The 24,657-nt window shown below is 41.8% G+C and overlaps 1 protein-coding gene across 2 annotated transcripts; it reads left to right on the top strand.

Annotated features, from left to right (window-relative positions):
* The first annotated feature begins 4,895 nt into the window (after window positions 1–4,895).
* LOC134206855 (uncharacterized) lies at window positions 4,896–20,767 on the top strand. 2 transcript variants are annotated; one of them, XM_062682591.1, is made up of 4 exons: window positions 4,896–5,719; window positions 17,973–18,055; window positions 18,149–19,789; window positions 19,856–20,767. In XM_062682591.1, the coding sequence occupies exons 3-4, from the start codon at window positions 18,446–18,448 to the stop codon at window positions 20,408–20,410; spliced, it is 1,899 nt and encodes a 632-aa protein (XP_062538575.1). In that variant the 5' UTR covers window positions 4,896–5,719; window positions 17,973–18,055; window positions 18,149–18,445; the 3' UTR covers window positions 20,411–20,767. The 2 variants fall into 2 exon arrangements, with proteins under 2 accessions (XP_062538575.1, XP_062538574.1); XM_062682590.1 differs by lacking the exon at window positions 4,896–5,719 and adding an exon at window positions 6,035–6,283.
* The last annotated feature ends 3,890 nt before the right edge of the window (window positions 20,768–24,657 follow it).

Consider the following 24,657-nt stretch of genomic DNA (forward strand, 5'->3'; position numbering starts at 1 on the left):
GAGACGACATGTTGGTCACGATCAGGCTTGTAAAATGTCATCTGCATGTCATTTGACTAATTTGTTCATAACTTTCTTCAGAAGCCAAATTTACTTCAGAATTTTAGATGTACTCATAACGCTTGAGTAGGGCTATATTTTTATCCAAGGGTACATTACTCTAAATATAACATCCGCGGCTGGAAAGTGAAAACTCTCCAAAATGTCACGTGTCATTTGACATAATGTCATTTGAATGACATTTTGCCTCCCACGCCTCAGATTACATATTTACAGCAATGACTTGTTAGACAAAGTTGTAGGCACATTTAAGCGCTATAAGTTAGCCATACCTCAGAAATTGATAGCTTATTTCTGAAAAAAGTTCTGGGAAAAATTTACAAACGAATGCAAATGACATTTTACAACACTGGTCACGATAACGCCAAACCGTCCAAAATTCCAATTGACCCAGCTTACGTAGGAGCAAAAGGAGGAGGAAGAGCTGCCAACTAATGAGTCGTACCGCAGCTTCGTGGGCAGTTTGCTGTACGCCGGTCAACACACGTCCGGACATCTACCTCAGCACATCAACCAACCGGGACTGGACCGAGGCAAAGCGGGTACTGAGGTACCTCAAATTGACAAAGTTCTTGTGCCTCCATCTGGGATTCGGAAACAACGATCTGGAGTATTTTGTCGACGCAGATTGGGCCGGAGATGAAGGGGACCGAAAATCCAACCTCGGTTTTCTGATCAAGTTCGGCGGTGGGTTGGTAAGTTGAGGCACTCGCAAGCAAACCTGCGTTGCGCTATCTTCCACAGAGGCCGAGTTTGTGGCCTGCCGTAGATGCGCAAGCTTCTGGGAGAACTCTGGGGCAACTCGGTTGGAAAAAATTAAAACGGTTTGATTTTGGTTTGAGTTGTCGGGGGCGGAGTCAAGGTTCGCCGAACATGTTTGAGCATTTGTAGTGAAGTTGCACAAACCCCCATAAATTTCGCGATGGTTGGTGCTCAAGTTGGCGCTTCGGTCGTTCGTGTGTGATATTGTTGGTCGAATAAATTGATTGTTCGTGCCGCTGTTGGTAAAACTTGATGGATGTTTGAATAAACGAGAGATGGAGTTAATGTTGGTCAAACTGCTTGACCGTGTGTACGTTCCATTAAGGAGGAGTGTTGTACGTTGATTCATGTCAGCAACCTATAATAATGTTCATCAAAGCAATCATGTTTAAAATGTTCAATAAAACAAAAATGTCATTAGTCCATAGTCATTGAAACAAACCAGACGGTTTTTTTATTTTTGCCTAGCAACTTGCAACATACCCGCCTTTTTCAGGAGAAGAAACGCCGCCCAGAAGAAGCGGACTTCGAGGAGATGGAACAGCTGTGCCGTTCTCAAGAAACACGCAAGTTCTATCAGAAGCTCAACGCATCTCGCAAAGGCTTCGGGCCGCGAGCCGAAAAGTGCAGGGATAATGATGGGAGCATCTTGACGGACGAATGTGAGGTGATTGAAAGGTGGAAGTTGCACTACGAGGAACATTTAAATGGCGCTGAGAGTACAGGCAGCGGAAGAAATGACTACGTCAGTTCAGCGAAAGATGGAAGCCAACCAACCCCCACCTTGAGGGAAGTTAAGGATGTCATCCAACAAATAAAGCAGCTGGTAAGGATGGTATTGGAGCTGAGCTCATCAAAATGGGTCTGGAAAAGCTGGCCACTTGCCTGCACAAACTGATACAGTCGCCTCTCCACATCTCGATATTGAAGGGACCATCGAGATAGGGAGAGATCGAGGAATGGAAGGAATATTTAAATGGGTACTAGATTCAAAAAAAGCTCGTTGCTATGAAAAACGACAACAAAACAAATGTCGTTTCCTGTTGTTGATGTGTTTGTTATTGTCTAAAGATGGTCCAGTAGCCCAAAAATCTAACCATGTCGACATAAGGAGAGTGAATCCTGAACAAAATATGATCAGAACCCATCGAGATAGAGAGATATCGAGATAGGGAGGTTATCGAGATGTAGAAAACCCAAATGTATGTAGATTGAAGGGACTGAGGAAACCATCGACATAGGGAGAGATATCGAGATATAGAACATCGAGATGTGGAGAGTCGACTGTAGTCAGAATCTGGGAAACCGAACGGTTACCGGAGGAGTGGAAGGAAGGGGTTATATGCTCCATTTACAAAAAAGGCGACAAGCTGGAGTGTGAGAACTTTCTAGCATCACCATCCTTAATGTCGCCTACAAAGTGATATCCCAGATCATCTTCCGACGTCTGTCACTAGTGAATGAGTTCGTGGGAAGTTATGAAGCCAGCTTCATTGACGGCCGCTCGACAACGGACCAGATTTTTACTGTACGGCAAACCAGGTGCAAACGCACCATCTGTTCATTGATTTCAATGCGGCATACGACAGTATAGACTGCGTAGAACTATGGAGAATTATGGACGAGCACAGCTCCCCTGGGAAGCTTACCAGGCTGGTCCTTTCCAGTTGCTAACCAGTCCTTTCTAGAGGCTCGGAAGCCTTCTTTTAAGAAGCTCGGAAGCCTCCTTCCAAGAGGCTCGAAAGCCTCCTTCCAAAAGGCTCAGAAGCCTCCTTTCGAGAGGCTCAGAGCCTCCTTCCAAGACGCTCGGAAGCCTCCTTCCAGCCTCTACGAAGGAGGCTTTCGAACATCTTGGAAGGAGGCTTCCGAGCCTCTTGGAAGGAGGCTTCCGAGCCTCTTGGAAGGAGGCTTCCGAGCCTCTTGGAAGGAGGCTTCCGAGCCTCTTGGAAGGAGGCTTCCGAGCCTCTTGAAAGAAGGCTTCCGAGCCTCTTGGAAGAAGGCTTCCGAGCCTCTTGGAAGGAGGCTTCCGAGCCTCTTGGAAGGAGGCTTCCGAGCCTCTTGGAAGGAGGCTTCCGAGCCTCTTGGAAGGAGGCTTCCGAGCCTCTTGGAAGGAGGCTTCCGAGCCTCTTGGAAGGAGGCTTCCAAGCCTCTTGGAAGGAGGCTTCCCAGCCCCCTGGAAGGGGGCCTCCGAGCCCCTTGGAAGGGGGCCTCCGGGCCCCTTTGAAGGAGGCTTCCGAGCCTCTTGAAAGGAGGCTTCCGAGCCTCTTGAAAGGAGGCTTCCGAGCCTCTTGAAAGGAGGCTTCCGAGCCTCTTGGAAGGAGGCTTCCTAGCCTCTTGGAAGGAGGCTTCCGAGCCTCTTGGAAGGAGGCTTCCGAGCCTCTTGGAAGGAGGCTTCCGAGCCTCTTGGAAGGAGGCTTCCGAGCCACCGGGAGGGAGGCTTCCGAGCCTCGTGGAAGGAGGCTTCCGAGCCTCTTGGAAGGAGGCTTCCTGGCCCCTTGGAAGGAGGCTTCTGACCCTCTTGGAAGGAGGCTTCCGAGCCTCTTGGAAGGAGGCTTCCGAGCCTCTTGGAAGGAGGCTTCCGAGCCTCTTGGAAGGAGGCTTCCGAGCCTCTTGGAAGGAGGCTTCCGAGCCTCTTGGAAGGAGGCTTCCGAGCCTCTTGGAAGGAGGCTTCCGACCCTCTTGGAAGGAGGCTTCCGACCCTCTTGGAAGGAGGCTTCCGAGCCTCTTGGAAGGAGGCTTCCGAGCCTCTTGGAAGGAGGCTTCCGAGCCTCTTGGAAGGAGGCTTCCGAGCCTCTTGGAAGGAGGCTTCCGAGCCTCTTGGAAGGAGGCTTCCGAGCCTCTTGGAAGGAGGCTTCCGAGCCTCTTGGAAGGGAGTTCCGAGCCTCTTTGGAGGAGGCTTCCGAGCCTCTTGGAAGGAGGCTTCCGAGCCTCTTGGAAGGAGGCTTCCGAGCCTCTTGGAAGGAGGCTTCCGAGCCTCTTGGAAGGAGGCTTCCGAGCCTCTTGGAAGGAGGCTTCCGAGCCTCTTGGAAGATAATGATTTCATCGCTAAGAGATTCGATTTCCGACGCAAAGAAAACTGATCGGCAATGCGTGTCAAAACTGATCGGCAGTTTCAAGTAACCAGTTCGGTCTGGAGGAATATACACTACACAAACAAACAGTTTACGACATCCGAGTTTAATAGCAACCCAGTCCTGCTCCCGCTGTTAAACGAAACATCTATGCTTGCTGGTGCTTTTTTTTAAAGACCGGCATGAGACAACGGACGGGACACACAACACCCAGTGGACCAGTAGAGAATTTTTCGATCACGAAAAGTTTCCTCCTTACCGGGGCGGGAATCGAACCCACACTTCCTAGCCCATGCATCTAGACGATGGACGTCGCTAGCCGCACGGCCACGAAGCCCACGAGCAGCGCTTGGAGCCTAGAACTTGCAACAATTAGCTGCCACCTTCTGTCGATTCCCTGTCGTTATTCGTGTTTCTATCCCACTGAATAACCGCGTACACATTTCTAAAAACGAAGCGCTTGAGATTGTTTCCACCAGCGTTCTGGTAGTACAAAATGACGTCCAGTTGTTCCATGGTACTTGTCCTGTTGTCGAAATCGTTATTCAAGGCGGTTTTTCATCCTGTGCAAGATCTTCGTAATACTCCCTACAAGATATGAAAAACTTGTTAATTGATGAAGTTCCGATGCTTCAATAGCCTGTGGAGAATATTTACCCACCAATGGATGAATAACAAACTAAACGAATTTGCAATCGAATATTCTAGTACCCCTCGGCTTCCTTCACTGCTCGAAACTTTGTCATTTCTTACATTCGCAATTTTCAACTACGTACACAAAGACAAATGGGGGATAATGTTACCATGCCCACCGATGCTTCTATCAATTAGAAAGAATGAGTGAGATACAACCATTGTTGGCAAACAATTTGACAATTTCAAAGCCTTTGGGTCCGGTCGCGTGAAGCGCACCACATAGCTCTCTGTATACCTGCCCTTCTACTCAACTCAAATCTCCACTCGGAACCAGATGATTTTTCGCTACGATAGAATTGCATCACTTTTATTCCAACTACGAACGAAAACGGTCACAAGTGTTATTAGCTGCGCTCAAAAGTTATCTCGAAGTTTCTTCTTATACGCATAATTCCACAAGGGAAATCTGTATTCCAAACGCATCAATCCAGCTTTTCGAATACATTCGATTCCAATCGCTAGAAGCAGATAAAAGTCGGCTCTGAATCCTAAAAAAAGGCGACAAAATTGTCCGGTCAGTTATCATCAAAGTAAGCATGGAAGAAAACACAGGATCTCAATACTATTGATAGAAATCCCGTTGGTCGAATTTCTTATTTGTACAAGGGTCAGATCAAAAGAAAGCAAAACCCAGCACAACCTATTTCTTGTATCGGTTCTGAGTGAGGTGAACCATTTCTGGTCACTTGAAAAAAAGAAGACTTTTCCGGAGGTACCATCCTCGGTGTAGAATCTCAAGACGTTGCAGTGTAGTGCAAATAGATTAGGTGTTACAAGTGCTCAGGACTATTATTGAAAGGACGTGGTGGGATCAAGAACTGTGATAAGTGTCGAATAAGCTTTGCCAATTCCAATCGGAAAATCTCAACAGCCTAATCACCTGCAGTGATTATCATGCAAGCGCCAGTGAACAAGCATCATAAAAGCAAAGTCATTGTCATCACCAAGAAGTCCAATAAGAACATTCGAAAGTTTAAGTGCAACACGTCGTTTGGTTTTAAATTTATGTGTGGTATCGGTAAACATAATTGTCATATTTGTATGGTGGGCACGAGAATTTGTACCAGAACGATGATGGGTTTGCAGCAGCAGCGTCGTGATACTACCGTCGTCGGCGTCGTCAATTCAATGTAAGTATTTTTTTCCAGCGAGTATCAATCGAAATCAAAATCAAACAGCCTTTCGCTGTGGGGTACTAGAATTTGCGCCGAGCTTGGGTGGGATTTCCACTGGAAAATCGATAGTATGGCGACCGCTTTCAAGCCGGGCTGCTGCCCATGCCAGCCAATCACAGCCATCTGTGACGTCTCGGGTCGACCGTCGGCAGCCAATCGACGCTCGCGTGAATTTCACAACAAAACGCAAGCACTCGCTCGGGTGGGAAGTACCAGTTCGGCGAGGGAACGATTCGGGTTCATTGATACCTCGGTCGGTTCGGCCCTTGCCATTTGCTGTTTGGATATTGTGACGGAAGGTCGCATTTTGTATCGTTCGTAACATTTCAAGGTTGATTATTTAGTGAAGGTGATTGAAGCGAGCTACCAACTGGTTCTGTGCTAAAAGCTATAAAGCTTAATAAATTTTGTGACTGTTTGTGAATTATTTGTGGCGAACTGGGCGAAACAAAGAACACCGAAGAGATAGGGTTCGGCCACATTTGGATATCGTTAGATCCCTGGGCGATAATTTTCCGAGTATGTATAATTAGAGCTAATTAGTGGTAAATTACTAGTTTCAATAAGTCAAGCGGGAAGCAACGTTAGTGATAAAATCGATAAATTCTACGCCCACGACTGGAAATAGAATCCGATTGCACTATGACGTAATATAATTACCTACTGTCGACAGAAAACAGGCTTCGCTGAAACGAATGTACATGTTGAGACACGTACGCTCGTGTTTGGTCCAGTCAGCGCCGTGTCTGGGAAATTCCCAGAATTTCAATCTCTAGCAAAGGTCATGTGGTGGCTGGCCAGACGAACAGTGCGCCTGCATAGCATACGAATACTTTTGGCTACGCGTCAAAAAGAGAAAATCGAAAAAAAAAAGCTTGCATGAAATTACGCAGCTTCGAGAAGTTTCCTCGGAACGGAGGCACACAAACCGAACGATCAAAGATTATTGGATTTAATTGATTTTTCTTGTGACTGCTACGCATTAGCCACGGTGACGTGAAAGGAAAACGAAAATAGAGATGTCAAAATGCGTTTGCTGAATTCAATTTCACAAAGATTCTTTTATTTGTACGAGCTGATATTGCGGACGGTTTTATTATAACACTAGCAGACCCGACGAACTTCGTTTCGCCTAAAATTGATTTATTCTCAGATTAACTCTCGAGTTATGAAGAAATTGATGTTTCATTTGCATGGGAGCCCCCCTTTCCAAAGGGGGAGGGGTCTCAAACCATCTTAAGAACCTTTCCCGGCCCCAAAAACCTCTGCATACAAATTTTCACGCCGATCGGTTCAGTAGTTTCCGAGTCCATAAGGGTCAGCACAACTCTGATGAAATTGCTTTTACTGTGTTATTACTCATCGTTTTTTTATATTGACGGAACAGACGTTAGTACGGTTTCTATTCAACTGATCGTAACACATGATGGTGTTTGTCGACATATTACATGCCATCTACGTAATTGTTTCTACGTTCAAGACTGAGGCTAAACAAAATGGAAGCACTTCGCTTATCTATATTTAAAGTCCGATCGCACGGACGCAGATAACAAAAACAAACCAACCAAGGGTACACACTCATCAACAACTAATCGATTGGTGAAGCTTATCTGGCTACTTTTTCTGTATTCCCCCTTGGCTTCAAGACCTACTGCGATGGGCTCTAATCTGGTAGCGCATCGCCTCCATCGCCGTCAGCGTCAGCCTATTCGTCATCGTCGCTGTTTGCAGCCTGGCTGATGTTTGACTTGGCAACAGCACAGTGTCCCCAATATGTGTGAATTTGTTGACGACGCAAATGTTGCGTTTTTTCCGCTTATCTTTCGCTGATAAATTCGATTAAGTCCGCAAAGTCTACGACAGCGGTTCAGACCGAGCTACCAAAATGGCATTTTTGTTTGTTTTATTTTTTCGTGCTGTCACATTTTCAACACAGGTCGGTGAAACGAACCGACCGACGTGGAAAACATGTTTTCCGACTACGTTTGCGTTTTTTACGGCCTTCGTGATCATAATTATGAAGCGTTGGATGTGGCAATGCGATGGTTTGTGGATTTCGAATGGGTAATAAATTTAAACCGGAACACGTAGCAAGTTCATTTAATATCATCATAAATTGACATTTTAAAACCATAACTTTATTGTATTTCTCGGAATCGATTGACGATTGTGGTATTGCTTATCAAATATGTGGCTTTCAGATTGTAATACGTGTTGTTCTCTTATCAATTCTTATCTGGAGGAATAAAACTAAAAAAAGCAGTCTGAGTTGACTTTATCGAGTTAACTTTACTTGACAATACTTATCGTACTGTGAATTATCAGCCTACTTCCACTACTAGTTGTTAAGTTTATCGTGGCGCCCAACAGCCATTAGGCGCCACATTCTATCATCGCTAGAAAAAAAAGGCTCCAGCCTCTACATCCGTACCGACCTGTCTCAGTGATGATCATGTCATGACAAGTTCATCTGATTCCCTCTGTATCAAAGAATCTTCCTGCTATGTTACCATGCCATGTGTACAAAAAAAAAACATCAGCTTCAAATAGGTCCCTTCAAAGCTTACTCTTCTTCCAACACTTTAGAAGTATTACAAAGTCTGGCCTTAATGTTGGCCAAACACATCTCAATCAGGTAATGTTTCGGCGAGCTCGATGGTTGGTTGACGCCATTTTGTACAAAAATGACATTGTTTTATCTGTGCCAGTTCAGTTGGATTTGGTTGCAGCAACTTAAATATGACTTGATTCGGTGGTACATCAGTCACAGAAACTAGTTCATAACAAGTGTATTATTGCTTGAGTATCCAGATGATTTAGCGCTTCGCCTCCTTGAGGTTTTCTTGTGGATGATATCCGGTGTGATATACGACTGGCTCATCTTGTCGCCACCTTAAATGGTCTGCCAAACCAAAAACTTCGTCAGCTGATTTGTTCTCCTTCTTATTCCTTACTTCTTCTGGAACAATCAACCATGATGTGGCATCGTGAAACTCTTCCTCTGTTAAACCCCGCAGTCAAACAGTGTAAGTACGCAGTTGCCTATTCGCATTATCAAGCGTCGGTGGGCGTGTGGTCTATAACAGGCCGTCCGATGCCGATGTCCGTAGTTCGAACCCAGTCTGCAGAACATTACTTTTTTTTAAATGAAAATCATCTTTCATAAGGCAAGATATTAAATTTCACACCATTTTTTTGTGGTGAACATTCATAAGGAGTTTGAATTAAATTCTTATGTCCGTTTTCCTCAGGGTTATAATTAGCCACAGACAACGGCTTATGTGGATCTGGCGAGGTTATGGCTCTCCAGCGAGACACGGTCCGGATTTCTGACATTGTTGGGATCGCGCTATTCGATGCTGAGACCGAAACAGACGCTGATGATGGTTGGAACACAACCTTCGAGGCTTGGACAATTTAAGTCAAATCTAACCCCTATCCAATCCAGATCCAATCATGGTCCAATCCAAATTTAATAAAATTTCGATACAATTCGATTCCTAACTAATTCCAATCCAATTGTAAACCAAATCCAACCCAAATCCAATTCGTATCCAAATCTAATTCAATTAAAATTTAACCCGAATCCAACTCAAATCCAATCCATATCTAATTTGAATCCAATCCAATTCAAATCCAACCCAAAACTGATTCAAATCCAACCCAAATCCAATCCAAACCCTATACAAATCCAATTCGAATACAAATCAAATCCTCCAATGAAAATTTAATCGAAATCAAATCCAAATCGAATTCAAATTCAATCAAATCCTGAACCAAATCAATTCCAAATCCAACCCAAATTCAATCCAAGTCCAATCCATTCGATATCGGATTCAAATCCAATCCAAATTCAATTCAAAACCAATTTCAATCCAAATCCAACCAAAATCCAATCCCAATCGAATTCAAATTCAATCCAAATTCAAACCGATCCAAATCAGATTCAATCTGAATCAAATTTAATTTCAATCCAAATTCAATCCAATTCTAATCCAATTCATTCCAAATCGAATTCAAATCCAATTCCAAATTCAATCAAATCCTAAACCAAATCTATTCCAAATTCAATTAAAATCCAACCCAAATTCAATCCAAGTCCAATCCATTCGATATCGGATTCAAATTCAATTCAAAACCAATTTCAATCTACATCCAATCGGAATCCAATCCCAATCGAATTCAAATCCAATCCAAATTCAATCCGAATCCAATTCAGATCAAATCCGAATCAAATTTAATTTAAATCCAAATTCGATGCAATCCATTCCAAATCGAGTTCAAATCCAATTCCAAATCCAGAACCAAATCTATTCCAAATCCATTTGAAATCCAACCAATTCAATCTAAGTCCAATCCATTTGATATCGGATTCAAATCCAATCCAAATTCAATGCAAAACCAATTTCAATCCAATCCCAATCGAATTTAAATCCAATCCAAATTCAATCCGAATCCAATTCAGATTCAATCCGAATCAAATTTAATTTCAATCCAAATTCAGTCAAATTCTAATCCAATCCATTCCAAATCGAATTCAAATCCAATTCCAAATTCAATCAAATCCTGAACCAAATCTATTCCAAATCCAATTCAAATCCAACCCAAATTCAATCCAGGTCCAATCCATTCGATATCGGATTCAAATCCAATCCAAATTCAATCCAATTCCAATACAATCCATTCAAAATCCAATCCAAATCCAATCCATTCGAAATTGGATTCAAATCCAATTCAAAACCAATTTAAATCCACATCCAACCCTAATTCAATCCCAATCGAATTCAAATCCAATCCGAATCCAATTCAGATTCAATCCGAATCAAATTAAATTTCAATCCAAATTCAATCCAATCCTAAGCCAAATCTATTCCAAATTCAATTAAAATCCAACCCAAATTCAATCCAAGTCCAATTCATTCGATATCGGATTCAAATCCAATCCAAATTCAATTCAAAACCAATTTCAATCCAAATCCAATCCCAATTGAATTCAAATCAATCCAAATTCAATCCGAAGCCAATTCATATTCAATCGAATCAAATTTTAATTTCAATCCAAATTCAATCTAATTCTAATCCAATCCATTCCAAATCGAATTTAAATCCAATTCCAAATGCAATCAAATCCTAAACCAAATCTATTCCAAATTCAATTAAAATCCAACCCAAATTCAATCCAAGTCCAATTCATTCGATATCGGATTCAAATCCAATCCAAATTCAATTCAAAACCAATTTCAATCCAATCCCAATCGAATTCAAATCCAATCCAAATTCAATCCGAATCCAATTCAGATTCAATCCGAATCAAATTTAATTTCAATCCAAATTCAGTCAAATTCTAATCCAATCCATTCCAAATCGAATTCAAATCCAATTCCAAATTCAATCAAATCCTAAACCAAATCTATTCCAAATTCAATTAAAATCCAACCCAAATTCAATCCAAGTCCAATCCATTCGATATCGGATTCAAATCCAATCCAAATTCAATTCAAAACCAATTTCAATTCAAATCCAACCCGAATCCAATCCCAATCGAATTTAAATCCAATCCAAATTTAATCCGAATCCCATTCAGATCCAATCCGAATCAAATTCAAATTCAATCCAAATCGAATTTGAATCCAAACCAATTCCAATCCAATCCAAACCCAACCCGAATCCAATCCAAAGCCAATCTGAATCCAGTCCAAACCCAATCCGAATCAAATTCAATCCAAATTCAAATCCAATTCAATTTCAATCCAGATTCAATTCGAATCAAATTTAATTTCAATCCAAATTCAATCTAATTCTAATCCAATCCATTCCAAATCGAATTCTAATCCATTTCCAAATTCAATTAAAATCCAACCCAAATTCAATCCAAGTCCAATTCATTCGATATCGGATTCAAATCCAATCCAAATTCAATTCAAAACCAATTTCAATCCAAATCCAACCCGAATCCAATCCCAATCGAATTCAAATCCAATCCAAATTTAATCCGAATCCCATTCAGATCCAATCCGAATCGAATTCAAATTCAACCCAAATCGAATTTAAATCCGAACCAATTCCAATCCAATCCAAACCCAACCCGAATCCTATCCAAAGCCAATCTGAATCCAGTCCAAACCCAATCCGAATCAAATTCAATTCAAATTCAATCCGAATCCAATTCAGATTCAATCCAAATCTAATTTAAATCCAACCCGAATCCAATCCGAATCAAAACCAAATCAAATTCAAATCAAATCCAAATCTAATCAAAATTGAAATCGAATCCAATCCAATTCCAAATCCGAATCAAATTTAAACCAAATTCAATCCAATTCCAAATCGAATTCAAATCCAATTCCACATCCAATCAAATCCTAATCCAAATCCATTCCAAACCCAATTCTAATCCAGTCCAAATTCAATCAAAATCCAACCCAAATCCAATCCAATTCAAACCCAATCGAATTCGAATCCGATCCAAATCCAATTCAAATCCCATATGAATTCAATTCAAAAACAAACCAAATCCTATCCAAATCTAATCAAATTAGAATCCGAATCCACTCCAACCCAATATGAAACAAATGCAAATTTAATCCAAATCTTGTTCAAATCGAATTTAAATGCATTTCAAATCCGTTTCAAATCCAATCAAAATCGAATTTAAATCCAATCCATGTAAAACACGAATCCAATCCAAATCTACTGCAAATCCTATTCGAATCCAATCTTAATTCAAATCCAATCCAATCCATTCCTAATTGAATTTAAAACCAGTCCCATTTCAATCCAAATCCAGCTTGAAACCTTTTCAAATCCAATCGGAATCTTTTCTAAATCGGAATCAAATCCAATCCAATCCAAATCTATTCTAAATCGAATTCAAATGCAATCCAAATCCATTCCATCTTATATCCCATTCAAATCAAATCTGAATCTTATCCAAATCCTATACAAATCCAACAGAAATGTAATTCAGGTCCGATCCAAAACCAATCCAATCTTAATCCAAAAATAACAAAAATTCTTTAAGGTTTTTAATGAAATGATTTAAAAACCCCCCTGGTGAATTTTGGGTTGATAAAACAGGGTATGTGACAAAATTGGAAAAAAATTATTTTCATTTTTTTTTAATTCATTCCACAAATATGAATCATTTTATGTCTTGGAAAGGCCAAATGCGTGAACGGTACCCGTTATTTCTTGTCGAAATTGCTTACAAAATATTTCCCAGGTACTCAGAAGTCGTTCATAATAAACTACAGGCGGTGAAAGTTATTTCATGAAAATCAATGTTATTTTTGGTATTATTTACGAAAATAAAAAGAATGACAAAAATTTTTGGGGTGACAAAATCGGGTCGAAAACGTGACAAAATCGGGACGTGATAAAATCGGGAGTAGACAAAATCGGGGGTAGACAAAATCGGGGAGTGACAAAATCGGGTCAACACTGTATTTTTAAATTCCTTCTACTTTAGAAGACTCAATCGGAATAATAAAGTGTGCTTTTCAGTCCATTTCGTTCCGAAAGCAACAAAAATGGTTCGGAATCCTCACTCCGACAGTTCCTAACAGAATGAAAAAGCTGCTCTAAGCAATTTTTTCTTCGAAAAAAAAAATACCTACTGCGTACCAAATAAAATGCCTCAAAGTACCTTTCGACCTTTCGTTTCCAAATGGTATCATTTTGAAATTCCGAGCGGAGCCTTCAGGCTTTTGAACTGCATCTTTTTTGAGTTCCAAACAGTATCCTTTTAGAATTTCAAACGGAAAGATTCTACGATTCCTTTTGGAAACCCAAAAAGATTGCATTCAGAAGTCCATAATTAAATTATTCAAAAGCAAAAAAGAACGTAATCCTTCTGAGTTCACTTACGGAATCTATTCGATTTTCTGAACGAAATTCATCTAGGTTTTGAAAGTAATCACTCTGCTTCCCAAAGAAATCCTTTTGTACTTCCATACGGAATTGATGGGATTCTGGACAAAATCATTCTAGAACTAAGAACGGAATACTTTTGGTCTTCCGAACGGAATCTTTTGGACTTTCGATTAGAGCGTTCTGGGCTTCTGAACGGAATCTTTTTCTGCTTCTGGGCAAGAAATTCTGATTAGAATACTTATAGATTTCCTACCGAAGCTCTAACAGGATTTGTTTAGGAAGCTCGAAAGGAATCGATTCGAAAACCTAGAAGAGATCTTTCCAAAAGCCGAAAAGAACTCCGTTCAGAAAACCAAAAAAATAACGGTTTTTAAACCGAAAACAAGGCCTTTCTCTGAGTTTCAGAGTGAAATTATTTAGGATTCTGGAAGAAATTCTTTTGGGCTTCCTAAACAGAATTCTTTTGCATTTCCGAACGAAACCTTATTGGGAAAAATTTTCGAAATTATTTTGGTTTTTACTTTCAAACGGACTCGGGCTTAAAATTTCGACAGGTATACTTTGGGAATTCCAAGTGGAGCCATTTGGGCTTCTGAGTCTTGTTCTGAATGCATCTTTTCTGTTTCTGTAAAAGGGATATCCTTTTGGGATTCCAAAGCCTTAAAAGATTACGTTCGGAAGCCGAAACGATTTTGTTCAAAAGCGCAAAAAGAGTTCTGTTCGGAAGCCCAAAAAAGTTCGAAAGACCAAAGGTTTACTCTGTTTGTAAACCCAAAAGATGTCCGTTTCGTTCTTTGGGTTTCTAAACGGATTTATTCCTTCTGTGCCTCTCCTCCGAACTGAACTCTTTTGAACTTCCCAACGGATTTTCAGTTAGAAAGTTGCGTATATATTATCAATTTATGCTAATGAACAACATACATATTGATAAGAACATTATTCAGAGCTTTGTAGTGGAATATCTTCACTTAGCATAAGACAAGAAAGTATTATCCCGTTTAATTCCACCACTTGATTGTAACTTTAGAGTACAGTAGACGTTCGATAACTGCAAGCCATTTAACTGCAATACTTTTTAACTGCAATTCGATAGTTGCAACAGTTTTGCAGTTATCGGACCTCTAAACGTCAAACTGATGTCAAACTCAATGACAGCTGCATTGCGCTGCGCATTTAGATGCACTTTTATTGCATCTGCCGTCGATTGACAACCGTTTGACGTCTAGAATGCGTTGCAGTTATCGAACGGCATTCGTTAACTGAAAAGCAAACATTTTGCAGTGATCGAACGGCTACTGTAGTTTCCAAAAATACGTATTTGGACCTCAACAGCAACCTTACTTGACTTTAGTATATCATACTTGACGCGACTAAGTCCTACACCGACATTTTGATTCTTGAAATTTCGATATTCTACGTAATCAAAAGTGCATGATTTTTAAATAATTTTCTAATTCCTGTACCTTATGAACTCCATACAGACAAATACAGACATTTTGCTGAGATTAATACAGACTTCTAAAAATTGTATCTGGCATCCTTGCTCAAGATTCTTCATGTTCCGCAACAAACAATAACTTCTCGGAGATCTTCTGCCTCAGAGTCTTGCTAGCTTCGTAAAATAATGAAAATAAATTGAAGTCCTTCAAATGTTTCAATCAATATAAAAAAATATTGCTCAAAAACTCATTCCGGTCCGGAAGAAAAAAACACTCCGACAGTTTAAGGCGAAATCGTTCACAAAAAATGCCTCGGAGTCCAACCGCTGTCAAAAAAAAAATCAAAATCCCTTGAAGTTCTTCTTTTTTCGAAAGTTTCAAACAAAATCGCTGAAACGAAAAGTCCTATACTTGCTCCAAAATAAATAAAAATGCCTCGGCAATTTAAAACAAAATTTAAAAGAAGCCGAATCGAAGTCCTTCTCGTTTTGGAATTACCTAAATGGATGGAAATCCCATTGCCCCGGAAGCAACAAAAATACCAAAAATGAGTCCTGTTCGGCTCAGGAAAGTTTTTTTAATACTATTTCTAAATTTCTAATATGACATCAGCATCCAGTCGAATAGGACTTTTATTGCGCAGTTCTGTTTTCTCTAAAGCTAAAAAAGCTGCTTCGAAGTCCTTTTCGCATCGGTTTGTATTTCGCTCCAGAAAAATCAAAGATGCATCGTGCTAATAATAATAATACGTGCTAATAAGCATAATAAGCTGTTTTACACATCACTCCCCACCCGCCTACTGTTGTCGATAAAAAAAAATATTCGTTCTATGAATAATGAAGTACTAGAATAGCGATATCAAGAGCAACACGGAAACGAACTAAATGGCGCATCGCAGATCTAACGCCACTTTGTATCAACCGATGTGACATCATCGTCAATTCAAGTCGTCGTTATCTACCGCAATTACGAAGTGCTGCCCATTTATCACATGACACAAAGGTAACCAAACAAACCAATTTCCGTTCTATAGCAGAACACCGTGCCTATCGCCGAATCGGACCAGACACTAATGTAAATACATATCCATCTCACACGATGTCTATATAGCGCAAAAAAAGGGGAAAACAAATTCGACACTTCATCATGACTAAGCGAAAATTCGCCAACATGTTCCATCACGTTGCGGAAACTAATTGCGACGCAGCCAATTTCACTCGCTTCGATGGGCAGAATAGGGAGCAGAACAACTATCGTCTCGACGATTTATGATACTTTTTTCGTTTCACATTCAATTATAGCAACGAAAGCAAATCCTTCGCTTGAGCCTTCTAAAATGAAGACAAGGTAATAAAAAAATTAAAGCAGATGTTTCTGGTTTGGTTGGAATTAGATATTGATTGGTTTTACGAGACTTTTGGATGGAGATGTGAGCAGACCATTGAAGTTTTTGGATGCCTACTGCGATTGCCATATTGTACCATTGAGCAGGCTGTTACCGATTCAGGAGCCATTGACTTTTTCTGTGAAGATATACAAATCACAGCCCGCATAATAAAAAACAACATGTTATATGGTCAGAATCATTATTACGATGTAAGATATAGCTTCACAGTTTACGTTGCGGTTATCGAATACTTTTCGATCGATTCAACCATAACTGCTCGACATCATCACTAAATGTCAACATATAACATGTTGTCTCAAAATGTTCTTTATTTCCTGCATTATATGTCAACATTTTATCATACTGTTGAGCGAAAATTTTGCACGCGAAAACAGACGATTTTTTATGGTGACATAACTTAACAACCCATTCAACATATTGTTATTTGTCAAATAACCGTACCACAAACTGTTAAAACTTTATATGAGATTGTTCATTTACAGTTGTCAACAGTAAAGGATACTGTTGTCGACCGCACGGGAAAATATCCATGTACAGTTTGTAATTATGCGGGAGATCCTACAACAAACAGAAGGTTCGTGATGTTTGACTCCGTGTGATCAATCACATGCTAAAACATTTACAACTGCGTAGAATCCACATGATACATGAAAGCTTTATTCGTATTTGCAAAATCGTGAAGCTACGACAAATTTGAAAAGCTAAACTAAAGAGAAAGTTACATGGCATTCAGGTTCATCTCAAATGCGGCTGTCTAGCTAAGGTAGAACACCATTTGATTGGTCATCATGACGCAGCAAAATACATATCGAGATTCCTCAATGTGAATGCAATTTCCTTTCCGTTGAGAGACTGCGAAGGCGAAGTAAATTCCACACAAAATCGCAAACGTTGACACGATCATTGCTGGATTCGAATATAGTAATTGCGTGATAATGAAACATTTTTTTCTGGAATGTTCATTCTAAATAAAGGACGTTGACATTCGTTTCGATCGTCGATTCGTTTGAAATAAGATGTGAGCAGTGGCACCTCCTAGGTGGCCATTAAAAATAAATATATTCCTCGAAGACATGCCTACATGCCGAATGCAATCAACGAAGGGTAAGCTCTGTAATGAGACCCGCAAACGGGCTAAGGCTCCTTCATTATGTGTGGCGAAGAAATAGAAAAGCACACTCGCAAACTCATCATGACGAAGCAAAAATTTTGCGACCACGATACGCGTCGACATGTTCCGTCATGTTGAGGAACTAATTACTAAACAAATTCAATTCGCTTCAGTGCGTATTATGAAACTTAGTTTAGCGAACTAATCAGTATATCCTTTTGATGCATAATTTTAATATATTCCGGCGCATTAGCAAATTTTATAAACACGTATTCTCATTGAAATACTTTAAATAAATTATGAACATTTTATATTATCCGCGTATTATTTTTATAATGACTAACCATCTCGTATTACTATTCTTTTTCTTTCTTCCAGGTTGGGGGGCCAAAACTCTCAACTCATTGATTGGTGAAGCTTAAGCTTTTAAAATTTCTATAAAACTCAACGGAGAACTTATTGTGAGTATTTGCTGCCGCCGGGCCGCGATGAACCGCGATTCCTAATCTGACTGTCTTTGTTTCTTCCCATCCAACCCCTACCTTCGTTCCTAGTCTCTATCGAAATGGCACAGACAAGTGGACTCGAAAGCGAATCCCGCTCCTGGCGAGAATCCCTGCCCAGCAACAACGTTGAACGACCAGTATCAGTACAACTACCACGATCCCCACCTCGATCTCGAGCAATCCCTGTGGCTGGAAGAACCGAACGACAGCTACTACAACTCCAGTTGGATCAGTCAGATCTTGAATCAGCAGCCATCGACGCCGCAACACAGTACATTGACGCCCCCGACGAACAGTGGTGCGTTAGGAAGGGTTGGATCCAAACAGGCGAAGACGGCCGAGAATATGTCACAGTCTCCTCCGCCCCTCCTGTGGTCATCCTGCAGTATGTTCATGGTCGCTCCGGACCATTGGACGGATGGTGGCAACAACAAAAGCGATATAATAGGTGAACAGCAGCTCAACACACCCGAGCCTTCAATCTGCGGATTCGATTTTGATGGAAGTTTGGCTGGACTGGATCAATCCGAAAATCCAAGAAGCGCTATTAGTAAGAATCACATCAACAACAGCAGCAGCATCACCATGATGAACGGTAAAGAAAGCAACACCAGTGTCAGCATGCACGGTAGCAAGGGAGAACAACCATTCGAAATTAGGCTAGATTCAACAACGTCGCCGACCTCCTTTTTGCCCACGGCAGACTTCAACACCTCCTGGCAGTTCGAACGCTGCCCCGAAGATATAGTCTTCAGCCCCGAGATGAGCTACCACATGTCACCACTCCAGACTACTTCTGGTGTGGCGTCCCCGGACAGCAGTTCGGGCGTCAGCCCAGAAGTAGACGATTTCGAAACTTGCGTCGATATCATCAAGATCCCATCGACAGCCGAAGTGTACAAAGTCAACGAAAACACTGATTACAGCACTTCGTTGACCGAGGAAACCGAACAACTTTCGGAGTCATACTACTGCAAAGCAGAGGACCTCATCTCGATACAGGATACCATCTCCGAGAGAATCGTTACAGTGCCACCCTTCTTTTTGAAGGTCCTTCGGGAAGAAGAGTCGAACACTTCCGACAGGATTCCACCTCAAGCCGTTTCGAATGGTACCGTGTATGACACACGCCCTTCTGTTGCTACCGAATTCCTGAGTGATGCTTATAAAGACGAAGAAGATTATGATGATGAACTAGGAAAGGCAGGTTACGACGTAGCAGGAGCTACTGCAAAGACACTGGAAGCAGTGCAGAGCGTCTCCAGCAATGATGATACACTAGATTTAAAAACGCAAACCCAACTAGAACACAACTATACGATTAAGCTACCCCTTCTAGAAGCCGACAAATCCGGCCCTATTCTAACAACAAGTAACGCCCTGGTGAAGGAACCTTCTTTGAAACCGAGAGACACCTCTCCAGTACTACCGCTACAGCAGCAACCGCCAAAGCGAGCTCAGCCGCCCAGCATGAAGCAGCAGCTTTTCGAACGTACGATCAAGAATGAAATTGCTAAGGGAACCAAGCTCAAACTGAAAATCCCTACCGCCGGCACTCCCATCGTTGCCCCGGTAGGCATTCTAAACACGCCAGACCTTACCAACCAAGTTCTGGAACTCGAGGCGGAAGCTGAAATCCTCAGCGCAGAAGATCAATTCGATCTTCTCCAGTACATCTCTTCCGGAACGGTAATTTCACACTACTCACATCTCCCACAAATCTTTCCCTTGAACTCCTCTTTGCTCTCTCAACAGGATTACGATGTCGTCCCGCTTTCCCCGGTCGAGGTGAAACCCGTCGTTCCCAAGGAGGAACCGGTCCAGCCGCCGTCAACCATCTGCACGGACACGCTCACTAAGTTGCTGTCCGGCCCGGCCAAACGAAAGGCTCCGCCTATGATCACACTGGACAACCTCGAAGAGCTGACATCTTCCTCCACCCCGAAGAAGTTCCGCAGTGCTACTTCGTCCAGCGCTTCTTCCGTCTATGAAGACTCCATCTCGGAGTCGGCGTCGGCGTCTGCCAGCAAAAAGCGCCGCGGTCGACCTCCAAAACAGTCCAGCTTGCAGTTCGATCGGGCCGAGTACCAGCACCTTAGTGAGCAGGACCAGCGGTACCGCGAGCAGCGGGACAAGAACAACGAAGCGTCCCGCAAGTCGCGCATCAACCGGCGGGACCGGGAGCTGAAGCTGGAGCACGAAGCGAACGCACTGAATCAGCACTACAGAGAGCTGGAGAACGAGGAGCAGAAGTTGATCCGGGACTGCGCCCGGTGGCGGCGTGCAGTTATGCGATTGGCGTTGTTGTAAGCTTAGGAAGTAGGGTGTCTCTCTTGAATTTATTGGGTTGTAGAATATATGTGTTATAATTTTACATCATCATAGCCTGAATAGCAGGAATTTTATGATTTAATAAACCAGCATAGTTTAAGTTAAAAAAAAAAACAAAATGAAAAAAAAGTTGAAAACATTAAAAAAATACAAAAAAAACACAAAAAAATCAAAACGAACAAAAACATGATACAACCTAATTGTAAGTGATTAAAAATATTTGAAAACTAAGATAAAGGCAACCAAGTAAAATGTATTGCTTGCAATAGGATTTAGTTGTTGTCCTTGTATCTCTTCATACTTTAAATTGCAATAAAACTAACTATGAAAAATGAACTCCGTTTTTGATTGACACACAGAATATACAGAGAAAGATATTTCCGATAACAATGACAATTCAATGCACTTCCAATCGTATAGGCTAGGTGTACCAGTTGTGGCTATAGCACCAATTGTCGCACTAGTGCTTTATATGCCAAATGACCAATCAAATCACCGCAAACCAAGTTCATATCGATAATGCATATTCATATGGCACGATAACACCTTTGATTTTCTCCACAACAAGCAAAGCATAATTGTAAAAATTGATTTTGCTTAATTTTTAACGTCCTTTGCACCAGTTGTGGCACTAGTGGTCCCTATTTGGCCAGTCCCATAAGAAAACAATGGGATTTGCCAAATAAGGAACCAAAATTAAGAATAGTGCCACAACTGGTGCATGCGCTCCTATTATGGATTAATCAATTTTGAGGATTATAACATATTTTATTGTGGTTTTCACAGCTGTTCTAAGGAGCAGGAAGTTAAACCTTCCGCTTGAAATATAAAGTCCACCCACATTCCATTTACTTATTTTTTTAAAAACAGTTGTTCTTATGTATGGCGACAACTGGTACACCGACCCTAATAGAATCTAAACAGCTCATGCAAGGGTTACGTGCCACTGCTTGACATGTGTAGAGACATGAACTGGAATATTAATCACTCAGGCAAATTGACTATCGAATATCATAATTCAGCCTTTTGGAAATTTGCCACAAGTTTTTAACTTGAAATTCAAAATAACTCCTTATGAATAAGATTTTTATGGCTAATACAAAACATAATATTTTCTTAAGGCGCCTTTATGAAATCCCAATGAAGCGTCATGAACGCTGTACGCTAGACATTAATCAATTCATATCCATACCTTATGAATTGCAAAAGTAGTGTTTAGAGGCCATAATCATGCCTTATGAATTTCGTAATTCCAATAAAACATCTTAACGAATTCATAATGCAGATTAATGAATTTATTATTCCGTTTTCCTATATATTATTCGATTCATAATGCCGCATTATGAGTTTCTAATTCGAGCATATTGAAAATTTTCTCGAATGTGCTTAATGGCAGAAAATAATTAAAATGTTTGATTCATTTATGATTACGCATACATGTGATTTCCAAATCGTTTTTCGGTTGTATCGAGGACATCGAGGGAGTAAGAAAAAATCAAGTGATGTCGAACGCATTCTATAATGTCTTCGAATCTAGAAAAAAAAGTTGCTCAACGAAATTAAAAATTTGCTGTTGCTGTTAAACACTTATTATTCACAGTTAACACTTGAGAAATCTTCCACTCAATATTCTCTTCAGACTCCCTCGATGAAAAATTCAACCGCACGACTTGAAGAACTTTACAGTTTGTGAGAACATAATTCTCTTGGCTGAAGCTCTTCCTTCCAATTAAGGTAACTTAAAATGAACATGATATGTTTCATAAAATGCCTTATGATTTCCTTCAAATCAACTTTGAACAAAACATGAAATGTGTCTTATGAAATTCGTTACACGCAACTAATGAACGACATACGTCCCAATAATGAAATATGAAGAGCTCAGGATGAAAAGCATAAGAGACTTATGTTTCAATGATTTTCAATAATCTTGTAGATTCATAATTTCTGCCTTATGTATTTCTTATGTTCATTTGCCTGAGTGTACATTCATGAGGACATTCCGACATTGTTGTTTCAAAAGGGCGAAAGTCGCAAACGTAAACATTGACTTCTTCTGCTGATTTCAGGAAGATTAGAGACTCCTGGCGGTATTTTCCACTTCCGCTCGATAGAAGGCGCGGAGCGCCACCAGTTCCAAGTGGTTGATAGCTGGGAGCGGTCCTAGTTGTTGAGGAATTTGCAGGAAAAGGCATTGTTTACGTTTGCGACATTGGCCCTTATGAAACAACCGTGTCGATTCTGCTATGAGACTGACGACTGACAGTCGAAAAATTAACAAAGGGTGTATGTAACACCAGCTGAGCGTCTGTTCTCCATGGCAGGATCGGCTCACAACAGCGTCTGTTCTCCATGTTAGGAGCGGCTGATCATCGTCCGAGTGCCAGCGAGGGACTCTAAGTGAAACTGTGCACCATGGTCCACCGGAAATAAGGAGGAATAGTCCTCCGGAAATTTAGGGGGTTTGGTGTCAGGCCCTGCAAGCCAGCCAAAAAAAAAACTCACGCGACGAACAATCAACAAGAGAGTACGGACCAGAACCATCGGCGAAGACCACTGCGATGAAAAGGGACTAGCGATTGGAAACTCGGTTCGTGGAACTGCAAATCTCTCAACTCCATCGGGAGCACACGCATACTCGCCGATGTGCTCAAGGACCGTGGATTCGGCATCGTAGCGCTGCAGGAGGTTTGTTGGAAGGGATCAATGGTGCGACTATTGGAAGTTTAGACCGACTATTGGAAAGTTCAGCGCTCACCGGCTGACGAACGAAAACGGCCTACGACTAATTGATTTCGCTGCCTCCAAGAATATGGCCATTCGCAGCACCTACTTCCAACACAGCCTCCCGTATCGGTACACCTGGAGATCACCACTGCAGACAGAATCACAAATCGACCACGTTCTGATTGATGGACGGCACTTCTCCGACATTATCGACGTCAGGACATATCGTGGCGCTAACATCGACTCTGACCACTCTCTGGTGATGGTGAAACTGCACCTAAAACTAACCGTCATCAACAATGTTCGGTACCGACGACCGCCGCGGTACGACCTAGAGCGACTGAAGCAACCTGATGTCGCCACTTCATACGCGCAGCATCTCGAGGCAGCGTTGCCGGAAGAGGGTGAGCTCGATGGGGCCCCTCTTGAGGACTGCTGGAATACAGTCAAAGCAGCCATTAACGACGCAGCGGAGAACAACGTCGGGTATATGGGTCGAAGTCGACGGAACGATTGGTTCGACGAAGAGTGTAGTCAGATTCTGGAGGAGAAGGCCGCAGCGCGGGAGGTAGCGCTGCAGCAAGGTACCCGGCAGAACGTGGAACGTTATAGACGGAAGCGGAGACAGCAGACCCGCCTTTTTCAGGAGAAGAAACGCCGCCTGGAAGAAGCGAATTGCGATGAGATGGAACAGCTGTGCCGTTCTCAAGATACACGCAAGTTCTATCAGAAGCTCAACGCATCCCGCAAAGGCTTCGTGCCGCGAGCCGAAATGTGCCGGGATAAGGATGGGAGCATCTTGACGGACGAACGTGTGGTGATCGAAAGGTGGAAGCAGCACTACGAGGAACATCTGAATGGCGCTGAGAGTACAGGCAGTGAAAGTCAAGGCAGCGGAGGAGATGACTACGTCAGTTCAGCGGACGATGGAAGCCAACCAGCCCCACCTTGAGGGAAGTTAAGGATGCCATTCAACAGCTAAAGACCAATAAAGCAGCTGGTAAGGATGGTATCAGAGCTGAGCTCATCAAGATGGCCCCGGAAAAGCTGGCCACTTGCTTGCACAAACTGATAGTCAGAATCTGGGAAACCGAACAGCTACCGGAGGAGTGGAAGGAAGGGGTTATATGCCCCATCTACAAGAAAGGCGACAAGCTGGAGTGTGAGAACTTTCGATCGATCACTATCCTTAATGCCGCATACAAAGTGATATCCCAGATCATCTTCCGTCATCTGTCACCATTAGTGAATGAGTTCGTGGGAAGTTATCAAGCCGGCTTCGTTGACGGCCGCTCGACAACGGACCAGATCTGTACTGTACGGCAAATCCTTCAAAAATGCCGTGAATACCAGGTCCCAACGCACCATCTGTTCGTTGATTTCAAGGCGGCATACGACAGTATAGACCGCGTAGAGCTATGGAAAATTATGGACGATAACAGCTTTCCTTGGAAGCTTACCAGACTGATCAAAGCAAAGGTGGATGGTGTGCAAAACTG

The sequence above is a fragment of the Armigeres subalbatus genome, chromosome 1, assembly GCF_024139115.2.
Source record: "Armigeres subalbatus isolate Guangzhou_Male chromosome 1, GZ_Asu_2, whole genome shotgun sequence".
Classification (NCBI taxonomy): Eukaryota; Metazoa; Arthropoda; class Insecta; order Diptera; family Culicidae; genus Armigeres; species Armigeres subalbatus.

Coding starts and splice junctions, on each gene's coding strand:
- LOC134206855 (XM_062682591.1), top strand. CDS start 18,446: ATGTCACAGTCTCCTCCGCCCCTCCTGTGGTCATCCTGCAGTATGTTC. Junction 19,790..19,855: donor AGTACATCTCTTCCGGAACG/GTAATTTCACAC, acceptor CTCTCTCAACAG/GATTACGATGTCGTCCCGCT.